The 17,543-nt window shown below is 28.8% G+C and overlaps 2 protein-coding genes across 2 annotated transcripts; both read right to left on the bottom strand.

Moving 5' to 3' along the window:
- Positions 1 to 990: 990 nt before the first annotated feature.
- LOC659336 (troponin C, isoallergen Bla g 6.0101) lies at positions 991 to 8,115 on the bottom strand. The gene is made up of 5 exons (XM_008192572.3): positions 8,030 to 8,115; positions 7,920 to 7,977; positions 1,628 to 1,743; positions 1,297 to 1,582; positions 991 to 1,244 (listed from the first exon to the last, which is right to left on the bottom strand). The coding sequence occupies exons 1-5, from the start codon at positions 8,030 to 8,032 to the stop codon at positions 1,219 to 1,221; spliced, it is 489 nt and encodes a 162-aa protein (XP_008190794.1). The 5' UTR covers positions 8,033 to 8,115; the 3' UTR covers positions 991 to 1,218.
- A 78-nt stretch (positions 8,116 to 8,193) lies between these two features.
- Positions 8,194 to 8,936, bottom strand: LOC659263 (troponin C, isoallergen Bla g 6.0101). The gene is made up of 4 exons (XM_008192571.3): positions 8,851 to 8,936; positions 8,774 to 8,801; positions 8,321 to 8,722; positions 8,194 to 8,274 (listed from the first exon to the last, which is right to left on the bottom strand). The coding sequence occupies exons 1-4, from the start codon at positions 8,851 to 8,853 to the stop codon at positions 8,249 to 8,251; spliced, it is 459 nt and encodes a 152-aa protein (XP_008190793.1). The 5' UTR covers positions 8,854 to 8,936; the 3' UTR covers positions 8,194 to 8,248.
- Between the last annotated feature and the right edge of the window lie 8,607 nt (positions 8,937 to 17,543).

Genomic DNA, 17,543 nt, shown 5'->3' with positions numbered 1-17,543 from the left:
ATTTTTTACATTATTTGATAAATGCATTTTTAGATTCGATTTTAAATTTTTTTCTAGATTCTTCCTGGAATGATTTTGAAGGCTATACAGCTGAATACTCAAAATTCTTTTATTAACACTAATTTTTCTGCATTACACTGGCATTTTTAGCGAATCATAAAATCACTAAACTTGATAGGAAATTACGTTAGTTTGCTTCTATCAAGCATTTTAGGACATTTTTCACTAAAAACGCAAAAGTTGATATCACATAAGGTAAAATTTTTAAGCAGATTTTTATATAGGTTTTTTTCAAAATATTAAGAAACATGTTTAATAAAGGATCACTAAATTTGTTTTTTTTCGAACTATTTTATTCTTCAGACCGCAACATCACTAAATTAGAACAAACAAGGTTTAATTGTTGTTTGCCCTTTTTGCAAGTTTAACCATGTTTTTATTTTGCATTTTTCGAGCAAATTTTGAAAATAAAAAGCAAAATCGCCAAATTTGAAATTAGTTTGATAAATAAAGACCGTTATTTTTTACATTACATTTTTTACATTATTAAATTATTTTAAAAATTTTTGTGTGAAATTATTTTGTAGACTGTTTAAAATTTCTTTATAAAAAATTTTTTCTCATCCTCTAAATGCTTTTATTAAACTCCACTGTGTGCGTCTTTACAAAATTAATTTATAGGTTTTTTTAAATCCTTCAAGATTGTTCTTTAATGTCCCTTAAATTCCTTTAGAAACTCTTCTCCTTTTTTTTAGATAAAACTAGATTCATTATAAATTGTTTCATTCGTTTTTAGATTCTCTTATAAATTTTTCTTAAATCCATTTTTAGAATTAAGTTGTACACTGCACAAATAAATTCAAACAGGCCTAAAGTGGAAATATTTTTACAATCTAGCAAATTTACCCATTTGGCAACATTGTCGAAAACTTTTCGTGACGAAACTTTTAAATTTGATATTATAACTTGTTGAAATAAGTAACAAAAAACAATGAATTGAATAATTTTTATTGTTATATTTTTACAAATATAAATATTTACTTATTCTATTAAATTCTATTAAATATGTGATTACAAGACAATACAATTTGCCCTTATTACGCTATACAATAATGTCATTCTTATAATAGAAATTCTGGCACAATGACAGGACGAAATTAAATTGTGTTCGAAATTCACTGTTTCCTAATAATGGTGATAATTTGGGAACACAATGTATTAGCCGATCATCATCGCCTTGAATTCTAAAAAAAATCGTTTAATTTTATTAGTAATTATTTTTTAGTCAAAACTAACCTTCCCAATCGACCGTTCCGGAACCGTCAGTATCAATTTCCTCAATCATTTGTTCCAAATCTGCTGGCGTTAGCTTCTCGTCCAGTTCCTTCAAAATTTCTCGTAACAAATCCACTGAAATGTACCCTAATCCACTCTTATCGTAAAGCCTAAACGCGTCTTTTAATTCTCGTAAAATAGCCTCAGTGTCTTCCTCCTCCTCCACCACAAATCTTGCAGCTAAATGTGCAAACTCTTCGAAACTCATGACACCGTTACCATCGGCATCAATTTCGGAAATAATACCCTAAAACCAATAATTATTAAATATTCAAATAGATTTATTTTATACCTGTAGTTCTTCCGCTGATAACTGATGCCCCAACATGTCTAGAATTTGCCCAATCATGTCAACACCAATTTCGCCCTTTTTTTCCATATCGAACGAATCGAAAATCTGTTTCAGTACTAAAAAATTTTTACACATACAAAGTGTCCCATCAAGTTGGACAAAGCCATTACTAGCCTTTAAATAATTGAAAAATTAATATTTTTTAACAAAGTCGTATGTTCTCTACCTCGGCATCAACTAAAATTATTTTCAAATATGTTTTTCGGTATTTCAGAAATCAGCTACAACACAAACTTAAGTTTTTTTGAATAGTACAGCCAAAATTTTATTGCATTATTGGACGTAGCTTTAAATATTAATGATTTTGAACGATTCTGCTTAATTTTTTGAAATAATTTGTTTGAAGAAAACACGCGTTCTGAAAAAACTTTCTACACAAAAACGAAGAATCCTAGATAAGTGGAAGTTTCATCACTTTAAAGGACAAAGTTCAAACTTAGATTTGTACTAATTGCAATTAGGAACGTAAAAAAATTGGGAAGTTGGTTATAAGTCGAATAACTTTTTTTTGCTTCTCAAGCTTCTTAAATATTATAAAATTGTCTATAAAATTAAAGGGGGGTCACGAAATAGTACAACCAAAATAAAAAAGGATTTGTAATCTTAGAGGTAAAACATTCATGAAATAAAACCGTGTTTTTGGTCCAATTTCGTTAAATATGGCAAAATTAGGTGACAAATGGCATGGTTTTGATGTTTTTTCGTTTTATTGGTACGTTTTGCAACGGGAAATACTCTTAAATAAAATAAAACTAAATGAGGGTGAAGTTTATTTTTGCTTTTTTTAATACAGGCTGTAAATGAAATAAGTACATTAATTTTAACTGGCAATAGAACTCGTCAAGACCAACAATTTCTCCTTGTAATTTTTTTTAAACGTTTTAGTTTTTGAGTTAAAATTATTTTAAAATTTTACACAATTTTTTTACACGCCACTGGAAGCAAAGTTACCTAGTCGTCAAGATTACCGTATGAACCGGTTACCGTTGGTTGCGACTATTATTTATTATTACTTTTCTTTGTTGGAGCATTTCATAAAAGACTCGTCAATTTATAGCGGGGAAAAATGATTTTAAAAATTTGAGCTTGAAAAAATGGTACATAGAAAAAGTGTTTGTCTTGATGAGTTCTACCACTGGTTAAAATTAATGTACTTATTTCGCTTATATCCTGTATAATGTTTTCAAGTTAAAATTACATATTTAAAAAAATGGTATTGCCAAACAAGACCGAAAAGCACAAAACTGGAAAGTAAGTTTACTTTTACCTTCTTTGAGCGTTGTAGCACATTTTTCAACTAGAAAAATAAAGACGTTTACTTAAGTTATACTCAATGTCATAAAAATTGCTACATCAAGAAGGAGTTAGAATTTTTTGACGAAACTTGGCACAAATGGTCGACTATTAGCGAGTAATAAATGATTATAATTTGAACGATTTTAATCAAGTGGTAAGGGAGTTTTTAACATTTAGGTTCATTTACCAGCAAGTGTTATTCTTCCAATTTTTTGTGTGTTTTTTTTAAATTCGTTTAGGTCTAAGTGCTCTAAAAGCGCAATTAGGCTTGGAGACAACAAAACTAAAAATAATTAACAATTATGCAGTTTTGAAAAGTCATGATTTTTGGACTACAAATAGAGGTTTTCTTTTTTTACCATTAAGCAATGTTATCACTGTTTTCAGTCATAGACTGGATGACAAGGCCCAGGACAGCGCGAAAGAGAAAGCATACCCTTTAAAAAAACAATTGAAGTCTAAAATAGTCGTCTTCGGTGTATGGCTATAATTTAATGACAAGACAAATTTTTGCTCAATGAGTGGGTTTTGAGGTCGTCTTTTATCACGTCAGACTGTCTACCATCGAAATTGGTCATTTGGACTGTTTCTTTTTGGTGTTTTTTGGTATGAGAGGAATGGGCAAAAACGCATATCTAAGCCTGATCCATTTTACCTTTATTTCGAAACACAACGCGTTTCGACCATAATGTGTTTAATATATACAATGTATATTTTCACCAGAGGATGACCACTTTGTGGTTGAAACACGTTGTCTTTCCAAATAAAAGTTTTGGTGTGTTAGGTTTAAGCTGTGTTCTTGCTCATTCCTCCCATACCTGGAAATCTAACAAAAAGCAGTCCAACTTGAATTATTGCCATAACCCGAAGATGACCATTTTGGACTTTATCTGTTTTTTTTTAAGTCTGATTTTTCTTCTGTTTCGTTCTAAACCTTTTCTAATCAATGACTGATAACATCGCATAATAGTACTTGAATTACTTTTCAAACAAATAGCGATTTCTCTAAATAAAAAAACACCTATTCGTTTCCCAAAAATTGTGCTTCTTTAAAATTTGTCTAATTGTTGATAATTTCTTTTTTGTCGTACTCTAGATATGTTTTCGTTTTCATAACGCTTAAGACTAAACAAATTAAAAAAAAATCACTTCAAAAGTTGTCAGAAACGAAAAACGTGAAAAGAAAAACAAACACTTGCTGGTAAAATAGTTTCAGTGTTAAAAACTCCTTTACCGCTTGATTAAAAACCTTCAAAATTTAATCACTTAATACCTGCTAATAGTCTAACATTTATGTCAAGTTTTATCAAAAAATTCCTATTCCTTCTTGGTGTTGCAATTTTTATGACCCTGAGTATATTTCATAAACTATTAAGTTAAAACAAAAAATAAAATAATTTTTGCAGTTATTCAGGGGTTAAAACTACCTTTTTAAGATAAAAATGTTTTTTGCGATATGTTACAGTAAAACCTCTCAGCATCAAATACCGATTAAAAATCTTTAATTGTCGATTGTGTAAAGGTGTCCACTAATGAGAGATGGGCAATTTTAATATAAAAAATTGTTTTTTACTGTCACATAGGAGTGTTCCAATGTGACCACAGAAAGTATACTGGATTTGCTAATTACTCAACATAACACCACAAAATTCTAAATAAATCGGTATTTATAGTACTAGAAAAGACATTCATCATTCAATAAACTGCTTAACAAACATATTCAAATTTAAAACATCAACAAAAATATTTTTTACAAAAAATGCTTCGAAATATTTAGACAGCATGACTTTACTATGGTGCTAAGGCCAGTTTTCTCTTTATCTCTAACGTCTTCACGTCTTTATCAATCTTTTTATCTAATTTTTTATTCTTTTATCTAATTTTTGGTATACCTACACTTTTTCATCGATTTCTACTTAATCCATCAAACAAATTTTCGTTCTTTGCACCTCTACTTTTTTGGTCTCTCTGTCGTAGGAGGTAAATTTATATGATATTATGGTAATTGGGGATTTTTTTGTCCGCGTACGTTATACAGAGGGTCCGTTGTAGAGAGGTTATTTTACATTATTTTTTAATGCAATTGTTACGTTCTTACAAAACTGTCCCTTCACAAAAATTGTGAAGAGGTGTCCGTTATCGGGACGTGGTCATTAACGGAGGTTTCACTGTATTAGGCATGCCTAGTAATTTACTAGATTGGTTAAATTTAACACTAAACGCAATTATTTCGCCTAATATCGTCAAAAATAAGTTAAAAAGTTATTAAATTAAATCTAAAGCTTTTTAATCAAGGAACGAAGTGAGTGTTAAGAGAATGTGTCAGATATTGAAAGCAGGTCACAAAATAGTACGAACGAAGTGAGTGTCAATGTCATGAGACTGTCTGATGTTGCGAGTGTCGCGAACCCTTAGATACTTTTTCAATTAAGATAAAACCTCCAACTTGATAATTTTTAGTACCTAAAATTTTGGAAGTTCCGAAAGACATTGTTCTAGAAATTGTTAAATAAAATCAAATAAAATACGATAGGAATTACGCACGTCCACTAGTTGAATATCTCAAAAGAAAGTTAAAAATGCCTAAAGTTAACAACTAGAAATCTATTTAATTTAACATTCACGAGCTTTGTTGTTATCATAGTAAACAATACAATAACCATAAATATTAAAATTTTGAAAGAAAACATTTTATCGCAATAAATATGACGAATAATGGGATAAGAGCAACATTAAAATTATTGTTGCTGAGAATTTCACTTTTCGACTCCTGAAACAATAGTTAATAACTTTTTTAACGATAAAACTTAAGTATTTTTCAAATAATCAGAAGAGACACTTAACTGCGAAAATAAAAAATACTCATAGGGTGTCTATAAATTTTTTAAGTTATTCAAGTTCATATTTTTTGTGATTTGCCGTCATTTTAATGCTTTAATAGGCATCTTAAAGTACGCAACGTCATCAAGTGCGATGTCATAATAGTCATTATTTACCGGAACATTTTACGAAAATTTTTATGTTGGAAAGGAGCAAATTCAGGACCGTTTTTTTGATAATTCCACAAATTACGGGGCGTTTATGCAAGATTACCTCCATTATCATTCATACTCTTATTTTTTGTCAAAATTTTGATAAAACAAAAATTTTAAATGAATTTTAAAATTTTTAAAAATTATCTATTATTAACCGTCACAGGAATTCCTAAATCGACAAAAATAAAAAAATTTGTTTAAAAACGGCAAAAAAGGGGCTAATTACAAAAAGTAGCATAGGAAACTCGTTTCATAAGACCTTGAAGCACTCATTCTTTCAAAAAACTGAATTGAAACTCAATTCGTGCTTTAAGACTGATCTTATGAAACTCGTTTTTTAATATGCTATTATATTCTTAATTGCAGTAACATAAAAAATTGTAATCTAATTGTATAAACTTTTTTTCTAAGCGGTCAAAGTCTTACTTTTATAGAATTTTTTAGAATGTTAGTTTTTGTCAAGAAAATTAAATTATTTCAAAAACTAAGTAAAATCGATCAATAACAATTGAAAAGTTATTTTCAAAAATGCTAAAAATATAGGATATTCCACTTAAAAAAACATAAGTTTGTATTGTAGGTAATTTCGGAAACACTTTTTATATTTAATTGACAATAATTTTAGGTGTGTCAGAGTTTATTAACAACGGCTTTTGTAAAAAAGATTAATTTCCTAACATTTCAAGGTCAATAATAGTCTTTTCAAACTTGCTGGCACAGTTTGGTATACAGGCTGATTTTTTTAGGGCTCACATGAGAAACTTTTTAACTTCTAGTGTATTGCTAGAGCTTTACGACTTTGTCTACGATCCAAATCAAACATTCTGAGTTCTATTTTCTATTTTAAATAGTAATCACCTATTTTTATTGCATCTTTGAATTCACCTCTTGAAACGGAGTAAAATGTACCCTAGTTGTTACTGCCATTAATATTTACACCAATTTTTATGCAGACTCTTATTAACATCTTCTATATCGATGTCTTACAGTTTTTGAAATAATCGCAAAAAACTGAATTTTAGCTGATTATTTTCGTTTTTAATCAAGTACACTTTCGAAAAATACGATAAAATTGTAGTATTAATTAAGAAATCTTTCGATTTGTTAACCATTTTCAATCAAGAAGTTCAAAATTCGATGGCCGACTGACTGAGTTACTTTATATAATTTTCTAAATTATAATAAACCATTATTGAAAATTATTGTTTTACTGCTTATTCGATAATGAACCAGCTAAAAGCTAAATAAAATATTAAAGTTTGACAGTTGTTGATCATTTTGCAAGGTCTACTTGAATAACTATGAAGATTCTAGTAAAAGTAAAATCTGTTTTTAGTAAAACTATGTATAAGAGATAACTAAGGTGAGAAAATAGGGTCATGCTATTTGAAAAAACTGAGTTATAGGAATTTTTTGGTAACCAATTTAAAAAATTACTACTATCTATAAATTTTGGACAGTTGACAATTTTGAAAATACTAAAAGATTCTCAAAACCTTCGGTTATCGAACGCAAAAAAATCCTTCATTTATCGCAAAGGGTTCAAGGACTGTTATACCTTAGATAAACCTTTGCAAATGAAACGTTTAACAAAGAAATAGACATATGTCAAAAATTATGACAGATAAGTACTAACAACTTGAGTAAATTATACTCAGCTTGAGGAGGTGAATTCAATTATGCAATAAAAATGTGTGGTTACTGTTTAAAATTTCAAACTTGGCGCCGATTTTTTGTAGTTCCAAAAGTTTAACCATTTTGAAAATAATTCATTTGAACTCGGAACTGTCGATTTAAATCGTATGCAAAATTTTAAAGCTCTAGCTATATTAAAAGTTAAAAAGTTTCTAATGCAGGCTCTACAAGAATCACCCTGTATAGAAATTAAGCGAAAGACTTACGTTTCAGCTGATCTTTTGATATTTCAAGATCTTTGAGTTTCTCCAATTCTTCGTCTTCCTTAAAATGAGAGAATGTTTAATAGTGTTAAACGAATCAAATGCGCACCTACCATTTTTAACACCTGTGTACGTGTTGGTGATCAGAGTCTAATTAACTAGAGCGTCTTTAATTAGCGATAAATATTTATAGAACGATCAATCACAGGTACCTTTCGATTGAAGGAGGGGAGATTGTGTCGAAAAGGGACAAGGATAGTGTATTTATAACAAACAATTCCATTACGTATTATTTTATTAGCGTAACAATTTAAAAAATGCACTTCTTCTAACTAGCCAATCATGACCGCTTTGAACTCTGGAAGAATTTAATTTAAATTTGGCATAAAAACACAAACAATTACCTTCCCAGTCGACGGTTCCTGAACCATCAGTGTCTATCTCATCAATCATGTTGTCCAAATCGTCTTCACTTAAATTGTCATCAAGCTCGCGTAAAATTTCGCGTAGAACATCGGTTGTGATAAAACCATTTCCTTCTCTGTCGTACAGTCGGAACGCTCCTTTCAGTTCCATTTGAATGGCCTCTGTGTCTTCATCGTCTTCGGTCAAAAAGCGAGCTGCTAAGTTTGCAAACTCCTCAAAGCTAACTTCACCGTTTCCATCTTCGTCGATTTCGGTTATGATGGTCTCCAGTTCTTCGCCGATTAGTTGCGTTCCTAGAAGGTCCATGATGGTACCGATCATGTCGACTCCGATGTAGCCTTTTTTGTCGACATCAAAGGCGTCAAAAGTCGATTTTAACACTTAAAAAATGCATTTGTTTCATTTGATTATTATTTGGAAATTTTTCTTACTCGAAATTTGTTCTTTGTCGAGCTCGTTCTAAAATGAGAATTAATATGTAATGGAAATTTTGGAGATTATTGTTTACCATGATTGAGTTGGTTTTGATGGTGAGCACTTTCTGGACTTGACGAAGAGAATGAGGCGCGTTTAAATAGAGTGCAGTAGACAATGAGGCGTACAAAAGGTATTTATCTTTTTCTAAGTACTAATTTTGGTACTGAGAAGGTATGTTAGGAATGGAGAATCTTTAGACCGGATGGAGCGAAAGCACATACAATTTTTATTCTTATTTATAATTGTAATTCATGTAATTATTACTCGTATATCTCTAATTATCGCTTAAAAATTTTTATAGATAGTAATCTTTGAGGAATAACTACACTAATTAACAAAATTTTAGCACTTTTTAAAAAGAAATTTTATATTAAACTCATATGCTTAATCACTAAAAGGCACTAAAAGAAGAAGAAAAAGAAGAAAAACTACATTATTTAGCCTGTTCACAGCATTTTAGGGCATTTCAAACCTAAAACGCGAAAGTTGATACCATACAGAACACTTTTTTAATTCTTCAATGTTTGAGAACATTTTTGGTATTATTTCGCAAAATGTTAACAGATTGTCTTAAATCACAAAATTTACAATTTTTCAAAATTTTTTATCTAGAGGTTAACTTAATAGACTTCAACATCACTAAATTTGGTCGAATAAATTTAAATTTTTGCCTCTCTTGCTTGTTTAACGAAATTTTTATTTTGCATTTTTTGAGTATTTTCTGACAGAAATTAAGTGTGACTGCGGCAAGCGACAAATATGAAAAAAATGACAAAGAGTTTGCAATTTTCAAGCGTGTCAAGAGGTTTTTTAAGAATAACTTTGTTATTTTTGCACAATAAAGGGTGACCCGGCTCATTTCCCCTTTTCTGTAGCTCAGTTATTTGTAGAGATGGACTTTTGATATTTTATAGACGTTATTAATACTCTAAGACGTACTTGAGGAAAATATTTTGATTATACAGGGTGTCCCAAAAAAGTATAAAGTCAACATAATACATATTTTTTAATGGCATGCTATTACTTTTTCGTGTTCATTAGGATAGTTCTTTTTCAAATCGGTTCAAGAATTACTTTACTATACAGGGTGCTGCATTTTTGATGTTTGAATAGAGGATCTTCGAAACTAAAAGGTTTAGAGAAAAACGAGTGACTCATTCTCGGGTCCGTTTTATAATTTTGGTCAAAACCGCATTCCGCTATCGTCTTTTGTTTTCGACTTATAAACAAATGTTGACATTTTAGCGAACTCTTAAAAAAATCATATCTTCCTTATTATAAAAGATACACATTTGAAACACAAACATTATAAAGGCACTTTTTACGGAGAATGTAGTAATGTTATCAGCAAATTTCTCTAATCATTCCTTTAGCTGTAATAATATAAAGTTGTATTTTTTTGAATAGGAATCATGGTTGGCTATGACATTTTCGAAATGTTTATTTTTTTCTGATTTCATACGTGTATTTGTGTAATACATTATTTTTGAATTATTAAAAAAAACAAAACATTTCGCTTTTTTTATAGTAGACCATGAAAAAATTTTGGATTTTTAATTCAAATTATGAAAAATGTATTACTCAACAAGTATTTATAATTTAATGATTTTTGAAACACTAATTAACAGCAGGTTAAATAATTATTAGATCAAATTTTTGCGATTAATAAATATTATTTGTTTTTAGATTTAAAATGGCAAGCTTACATTGTAATTCTATTTTTTAATTAAACATGAAAACTTGGAAAAAAAAGTAAAAACTTATTAATTGTATGATTGCTTGTAAATACAATTTTATTTTACAAAAACTATCAATTCAAACACCAAAATCAAATCCCATCTGCGGTAAAAAAATACATATCATTATCAACGTCACCTCCATTGCACTTAAATCATAAAAAAGTGTCATCAGATGGTTAGTGCCACATCGTTTTCAATTTTCTGCACATTTTTTATGTAATCGTGACGATCATGTATTTGTTCAATTAAAAATAAATTTAACATAGCTTAGTTTGATGTTTTTATATTTTTTACTTTAATAACCGTTTACGAAATTTCTAGATTAATCTCAGTTTTTATGTGAAATAATTTTTCCATGGCCAACTACTTTCAAATATTTTAAATATATTTTTATCAAAAGTATATAAAAATATTAAACTGTATTTATATTGTTTTCAGTTCAAAAAAAATAAGCTTTTTGAAAATGTCATAGCTAACTATGTTTCCTATTTAAAAAAATACAACTTTATGTTATTAGGTTATTACACCTAAACGAACGGTTAAAAAAATCGCTGATAACATTATTAAATTCTCTGTTAAAAAGTGTCTATACAATGTCGTTGTTTCAAATATCAACATCTCGAAATCAGTTAAGAAATGGTATTCTTAGGTCCGGCTGTTCAGTGCGAGCTTAAAACGAGTTTAGCGCCAAACTAAGTTTAAGCCTGCACTGAGTGTTGTTCAGTTACGAAATATCGACTAAGCTAAAGCTTAGCATTGGTTTAACTAAGCGGTCGATGTTTGTTGCTTAAGCATTGGCTTATCGCTAAACATTGTTAATATTAACCTTGTTAGTATACATAACTTTATAATTTTATTGAAATAATTAACAGATGAATAAAAGAAAAAACAAAAAACAATTTGGTCAATTTTGATCAAAATTATAAACTAACACTGAAGTGTAAAATAGATACTTGATTACAATCGACGGAAAAAATGGAGCATGGGCCCCAATTGCTCTAAGATTTAATGCAACAGCAGAGACCCCTAAAGAGGCTGCGACTAACAATGTTAGAAAAAACAGACTGCTGAAGGGTCATCTAGCTCATATACTACTTACTTTCACAAAATAATGTGAAAAAACTTGTTTTTGATAACAGTTAATAATTAATTGCTGATGATGCACAAAAACAACTCTTTTAAATAAATTTCAGTTCAGTTTGAGTTAAACTTGTAATAAACAATTAAAGTTGAACTATAACAGTAATGAGTTGAGGGTCATGGCAACAACATGTAAGTTATTATATTAAAAAAATCAAAAAATATAATGATAATATTTTATTTATTTTTATTCTTGTATATCAAATATTATTAAGATAAAGAATTAATTAAGAAATAGTTTTATTGTTAGCGTTTTTTGGCTTGTTTGGAAGTTTAATACCTTTTAGTGCTTTTTAGCTTCTAGTTTGAATTTAGCTTACATGTTCTAAAAATCACAAAATTATGTGAAAAATTCAATGTTTATTTCGTTTTAATGTTTATGTCATTTTTTGCATTTATTAAACTTGTCAGCCAGACATTTAGTTGAGGTGCAAAGTTGTTTCAAAAATTATTAAAAAAACCGAAAAGTGGAGTCGACTATTTGTTAGAGTTTTAACTATGCATCTTCCTTTAATAAATAAATATAAATATAGTCCAGAATATTTTTTTATTCCCTTTGAAGTTTTCTTAGCTTGGTCATAATTATTGGTATTTCAACGTTATTCTTATAATTTTTGTAGTTAAAAAAATTATACTGTGTTTTCAGTCTCAGAGTGGACTTTTCTAAGACAACATACGAATAATAAAAATAAATGTTAAAAACTATTTCACATTGTTTAAAGCACGTTCTAAGTGCGATTTCTTTCTTTTATACAAACTATGAGTAGGTCAATTTTGCATTAATATTTATTAAAATTGGTTTTAAACATTCTCGTGATTGTTTAAATCGGTCGTTATTTTTTACATTTTATTTCTGCACGTACTTCATACGAAAATGTGTTTCACATCGCATAGTAAATACAGGGTACACGTTTCAGCATATTATCTTTTTCAAACTTTAAGTAAATTTGCAAAAGTTTTAATAAAAAATTACAAATAGAAAAAATGTTTTATTTGTTGAGCTCTGTAACCTGCTAAAATTAACACACGTATTTCTGATACACCCTGTATAATAAATAGCAATATTAATCAGATTTTTTGATTATTAAAATTCATTCCTCCTTTCGTTAATATAGTCTGTACGCTGTACTTAGCTAATTAAATGACTTTTAATTGCTATATTTAAGAGTAGATACGAACGGCTGAAATTTCAAAGTAGGAATCAGTAAACTGAAATAAATTCCGAGGTAACCGACAGAAATAATTTGTTTGTAGATTATTCCTGATAGCAAGATTAATACGCTTTGACAAACGTTATGAGTAGCTATTTTTAAAAATTATCTCACGGTGTTATTAAAAATTTGATTTATTATAAGTACGTTTCTTAAAAACATGCTCGTAACAACGTTTATCTTTATCATAAAAAATCCATTAATAAATGTCCGTCTTGTTACAAATTTCGCCCAATAGACACTTAGTTGAGCTAAAAATTAGAACAGGAAAATAAATAAAATAAATACAAAAATAAAAATAAGACTATGAATCCAAGGGCAAGACGTCTAGACCGGGGAGCAAAATCAGTATTTGCACTACATTAACATTATAAGAGTACATTATAGTAGATTAGAATTTTAAATAAACTGATAATCTGATTGGACGAATGCCTGGAAGAAGGCCAGCAGGCGAAAGCGAGTATAAACTTTTTCGGGGATAGACAACGTGTTATACGCAAGCATATGTGATTAATAGTTTTAGTAAATTGCTTACATTGTTTTAGAGCACGACGACAGGACCGTAACTAATTTTTTTCAACATGTGGCAACTTTACTTTTGGGCGGTTAAAACTTTATTTAGATGTCAAAGTAGATTGGAGAAAACAGCAAAGTAGGATACATTTTTTTATTAATTCCTACAGGAAAAATAAAAACATAACTTTTATTGGAATGAGTTGCATTACAAACACCTTTATTGCAGAAAAAAGCTATACAAATAAGTTATTTAATCGTTGAACCTAAATATTGTTCTAAATTTGTTGCAGTAAAAATAGTTTCTGTTTCTGTAAGAATTTATCACCACCTAAAAATTGAACTCACTATTTGCTAATATATCCCATGTCAATTCATAGTAGAATTTTGCATCAGCGCATTTGAATTTTTGGAGGGAAATGAAACACTGGTGGGTTTTCTTAGATAAAAACGTGCAGAAACTCTTAATTTGTGCTTTATTTTTAAATTTGTATGCGTTATTGCAATTCCACTATAAACTGAAATGAAATATACATAGTACTAAAATCAAGCACTTTTGCATTATTATTATTTTTTCATCCAATTAATATTTTTATTTTCACAAAATTTTTGTATCCAGAAATTATATACAGTTTTTTTTTACTAATTTTTCTACAATTTCTAGAGTACTTTTTTTAATTTACACTTTATCCGCGAGTGCAGTTACTTCAACAACTTGCTAATTTGTTTCTAATTTTTTTATGCTGCTCACTAAGATTTGAAAGTGAGCAAGTAAATCATGTTTCAAAGTGACTAAACTAAATTAATTCTGTGCTTTAAAAAGGACTCATGCTTCTTCCGATTTAAAAGACAATCTAACTTAAAAAAATAATATACCTACTAGTAGTATTTTCAACCGAAAAATAAAAGAAAAAAAATCTAACAACAGACATTGCAAATTATGTATATAACTTTAAAATTGAGAAACTAAAAAGGTAAAATATAACTAGAAAATAGTAATATGTATTGAAATTCCGAAGAACTAAGTGAGAAAATTAAAAAACTCTATAATTGGAAAAGAGAAACAAATAAATTGAAACACTTACGTTCTAAATAAAAACTCAATACGCTAAGAGACTGAAAAGTTGAAATACAAAAAACTAAATACAGGAGGTTAAAGTTTTGTAAAACTAAGAGTGACTCAAAGAGTGCGAAATTAAAACTATGGAACTGCAAAATAATAAAATCAAAATTGTAAGAAAAATTATAATTTGGAAAATAAATATGAAATATTAGGAAATTAAGAAACTAAAAAAAACTTGAAAAAAAATGAAAAGTAGTGGAACTATGATTCTGAAAAACTATCTAACTGAAAAACTGAGAAACTGATAAAACTATAGAACTGATAAATAAATAAATAAATTGAAATACTTGCATTTTAAATAAAAAACCAATACAGTAAGGGATTAAAGTGCTAAGAAACTTAGAAACTAAAAAGCAGTTAGATTGAAATACCGTAGAACAAAGTTACTGAAAGAGTGAAGAATTAGAAATCCATAGAACAACAAAAGAAAAGAACATAAAATTGAAACACTTACAATTTAAATGAAATCTCAATACACTAAGAGACTGAAAAGCTGACATACAGAAAACTAGAAAAAAAAAGGTTAGAGATTTATTTGTAAAACAAAGAGTGACTCAGCGAATGAAGAATTATAAAATTAAGTACAGAAGTGCAAAGTAAGAAAACGAAAATAATAAGAAAAATTATAATTTGGGAAATAAATATGAAATATAAGAAAACTAAAAACTCAAACGCTGGCCCCAAAAAAAACTTTGAAAAAAATTAAAAGTTGTGAGGTTCAAATTTTGAAAAACTAACTATCTGAAAAACTGAGAAGCTAAGAAAACTATGGAACTGGAGAAAGAACACAAATAAATTGTAACACTTACGTCGTAAATAAAAACATAGGTATACTGAAAGGCGGAAAAGATAAAAAACTTAAAAACTTTAAACCTGGAATACAAAAAAACCTGATGACTAAGAGATTGAGAAATTAGAAAACTATAACTATAAAGAAACTGACATTCTAAATAAAAAATCAATACAAAGAACTAAAAAAAGGAAGCATAAAAACACCTTCAAAAAATTAAAATATAGTCAGATTGAAATTCTGAAGAAACAACAAACTGAAAAACTAAAAAACTGAGAAAACTATAGGACTGGAATAAAATAAAATAAAAATCGAATACATAAAAAACTGAAAAAGCTGGAATAAAAAAAATTTAAAGGCAGCGGGATTGAAATTCTATAGAACTAGGTTACAGAAAGAGTGAGGATTTAAAAACCTATAGAACTAGAAAATAAAATCACAAAGAATTTAAACACTTACATTCTAATTAAAAACTCAGTGCACTAAGAGGCTGAAAAGTTGAAAAACTGAAATACAATAAACCAAAAAAGAATGCTGAAGTTCAGTACATTATAATTATAATTTGGGAAATTAATATAAAATATGGGAAAACTATGAAACTAATTAATTTTATTTTAAATTGATATTTTTAACTTAATTTAAAGAAATAAACACAAATTTACGACGTTTAAAATTAATTTTTGTAATTTGAGGCTACTTTGCTGCTTTTGGCTCAGTCAAATTAGATAAATCGGTGGAAAAAATTTCTACAGATTTCATTTTTTTTAAAAGCTTCCTTTACATTTGGGTAAACATATATCAAAAGTTGCCAAGTTTGGGGGGCAAGCTCGAAGAGGGGAAGGGAGTTAAAGCAGTCTTTTTTTGTTTTTTTGCTTATATCTTGGAAACGGTTACTCCTATTAATTTTTATCTTTTAACCAAAATTAAAGCTGATAAAATTTCCTACAAAATGGTTATATGCACTTTCTTGTAGGACTAACCACAAGCGAGTTATAGGTCTAGTAAGATATAATCATTTAAAAAAAGTGCCTTAAAACAGAGTGTCTTGTGATTTAAAAAACTGACAATAATTGAATTTATTAGATCCAACACTTCACTAGAGGAAATGAGGGTCACTGAAGTGTTTAAAGTCATCTTTAGATGCTCCATTTGCGTCTCCGTCTCCAACGTTGAAAATTAAATTACAGTTTTGTTCAATATAATATTAATAAATAGATGATTTAATATACAGGGTGCTCAAAAACTGGCGCACTAACTCAGTGGTACGTTATTGAGAAGCAAGTGCAGATTACGGGAAAAATGTTAAAAAAATTCCTAAAGTTATATTTTAAAAAATCTGGAGCTACAAACTTATTGTGTTAACTTCTTTAGTTTTCATTATTTTTTTATATTTCTATGTTTCATACCAGGTAATCGTTCCGTAACAAAACGATGAATAATTATTTTAAAATTTACTATCAGATTTTAGTAGTTTTTTTAATTTAAAAAAATTAAAATTCATCCAAAAATTCACAATGTGTAGATGTGCCAACACTGGGAATTATTTCCTAGGAAACCGTTTCAAAAATAATTTATTTTTATTGTTGCTCAAATTCTATTGCGATCATGACTGTTAGACAACGTTGCCACATATCATTTACCTAAAATTAGTTATTTATCAATAACTTTAATACAAAGATTTTTTAACTATTTTTACCATTATATGTAACCACTTCTCTACCACACACCATTGAGTTGGTGCTTCAGTTTTTGAGCACGCTGTAGATATAGATAATTTAAATAAAACTTATAATAAACTGAATGCATTGAGTCCAACAGTTCCTTGTAGCATATCTAAAGCAGCAGACACATGCTTTTTTGTGTATATATAATATTGTGTCCGCTGTGACGCAGTACATTATATTAATAATGCCTTATCAAGCTAACACGCTAAAGCGGACACTCCAAGCGGTCACTTGATTTTACAAGCAAATTAAAGCTGCAGCGTCAATTAATACCTAAGATGTGATTCACAGTATGCCACTGCAGGCATTAGTGTGTCATATGAGGAAAGAACATGTGTCTACTTAGTGTAAACAAGCAAAGTATTTGGTGAACACCGGTGTCCGCTGTGGCACCTTAGTTAAAGTACTGAGCGGACACCGGAAACCGGCATATTAAAGCACGCAACGTCATCAAGAGCGATGTCTTATTTTAATACTCATTATT

Source organism: Tribolium castaneum, chromosome 2, assembly GCF_031307605.1.
Source record: "Tribolium castaneum strain GA2 chromosome 2, icTriCast1.1, whole genome shotgun sequence".
NCBI classification, from domain to species: Eukaryota; Metazoa; Arthropoda; class Insecta; order Coleoptera; family Tenebrionidae; genus Tribolium; species Tribolium castaneum.
This window is presented reverse-complemented; position numbering and strand designations above follow the sequence as displayed.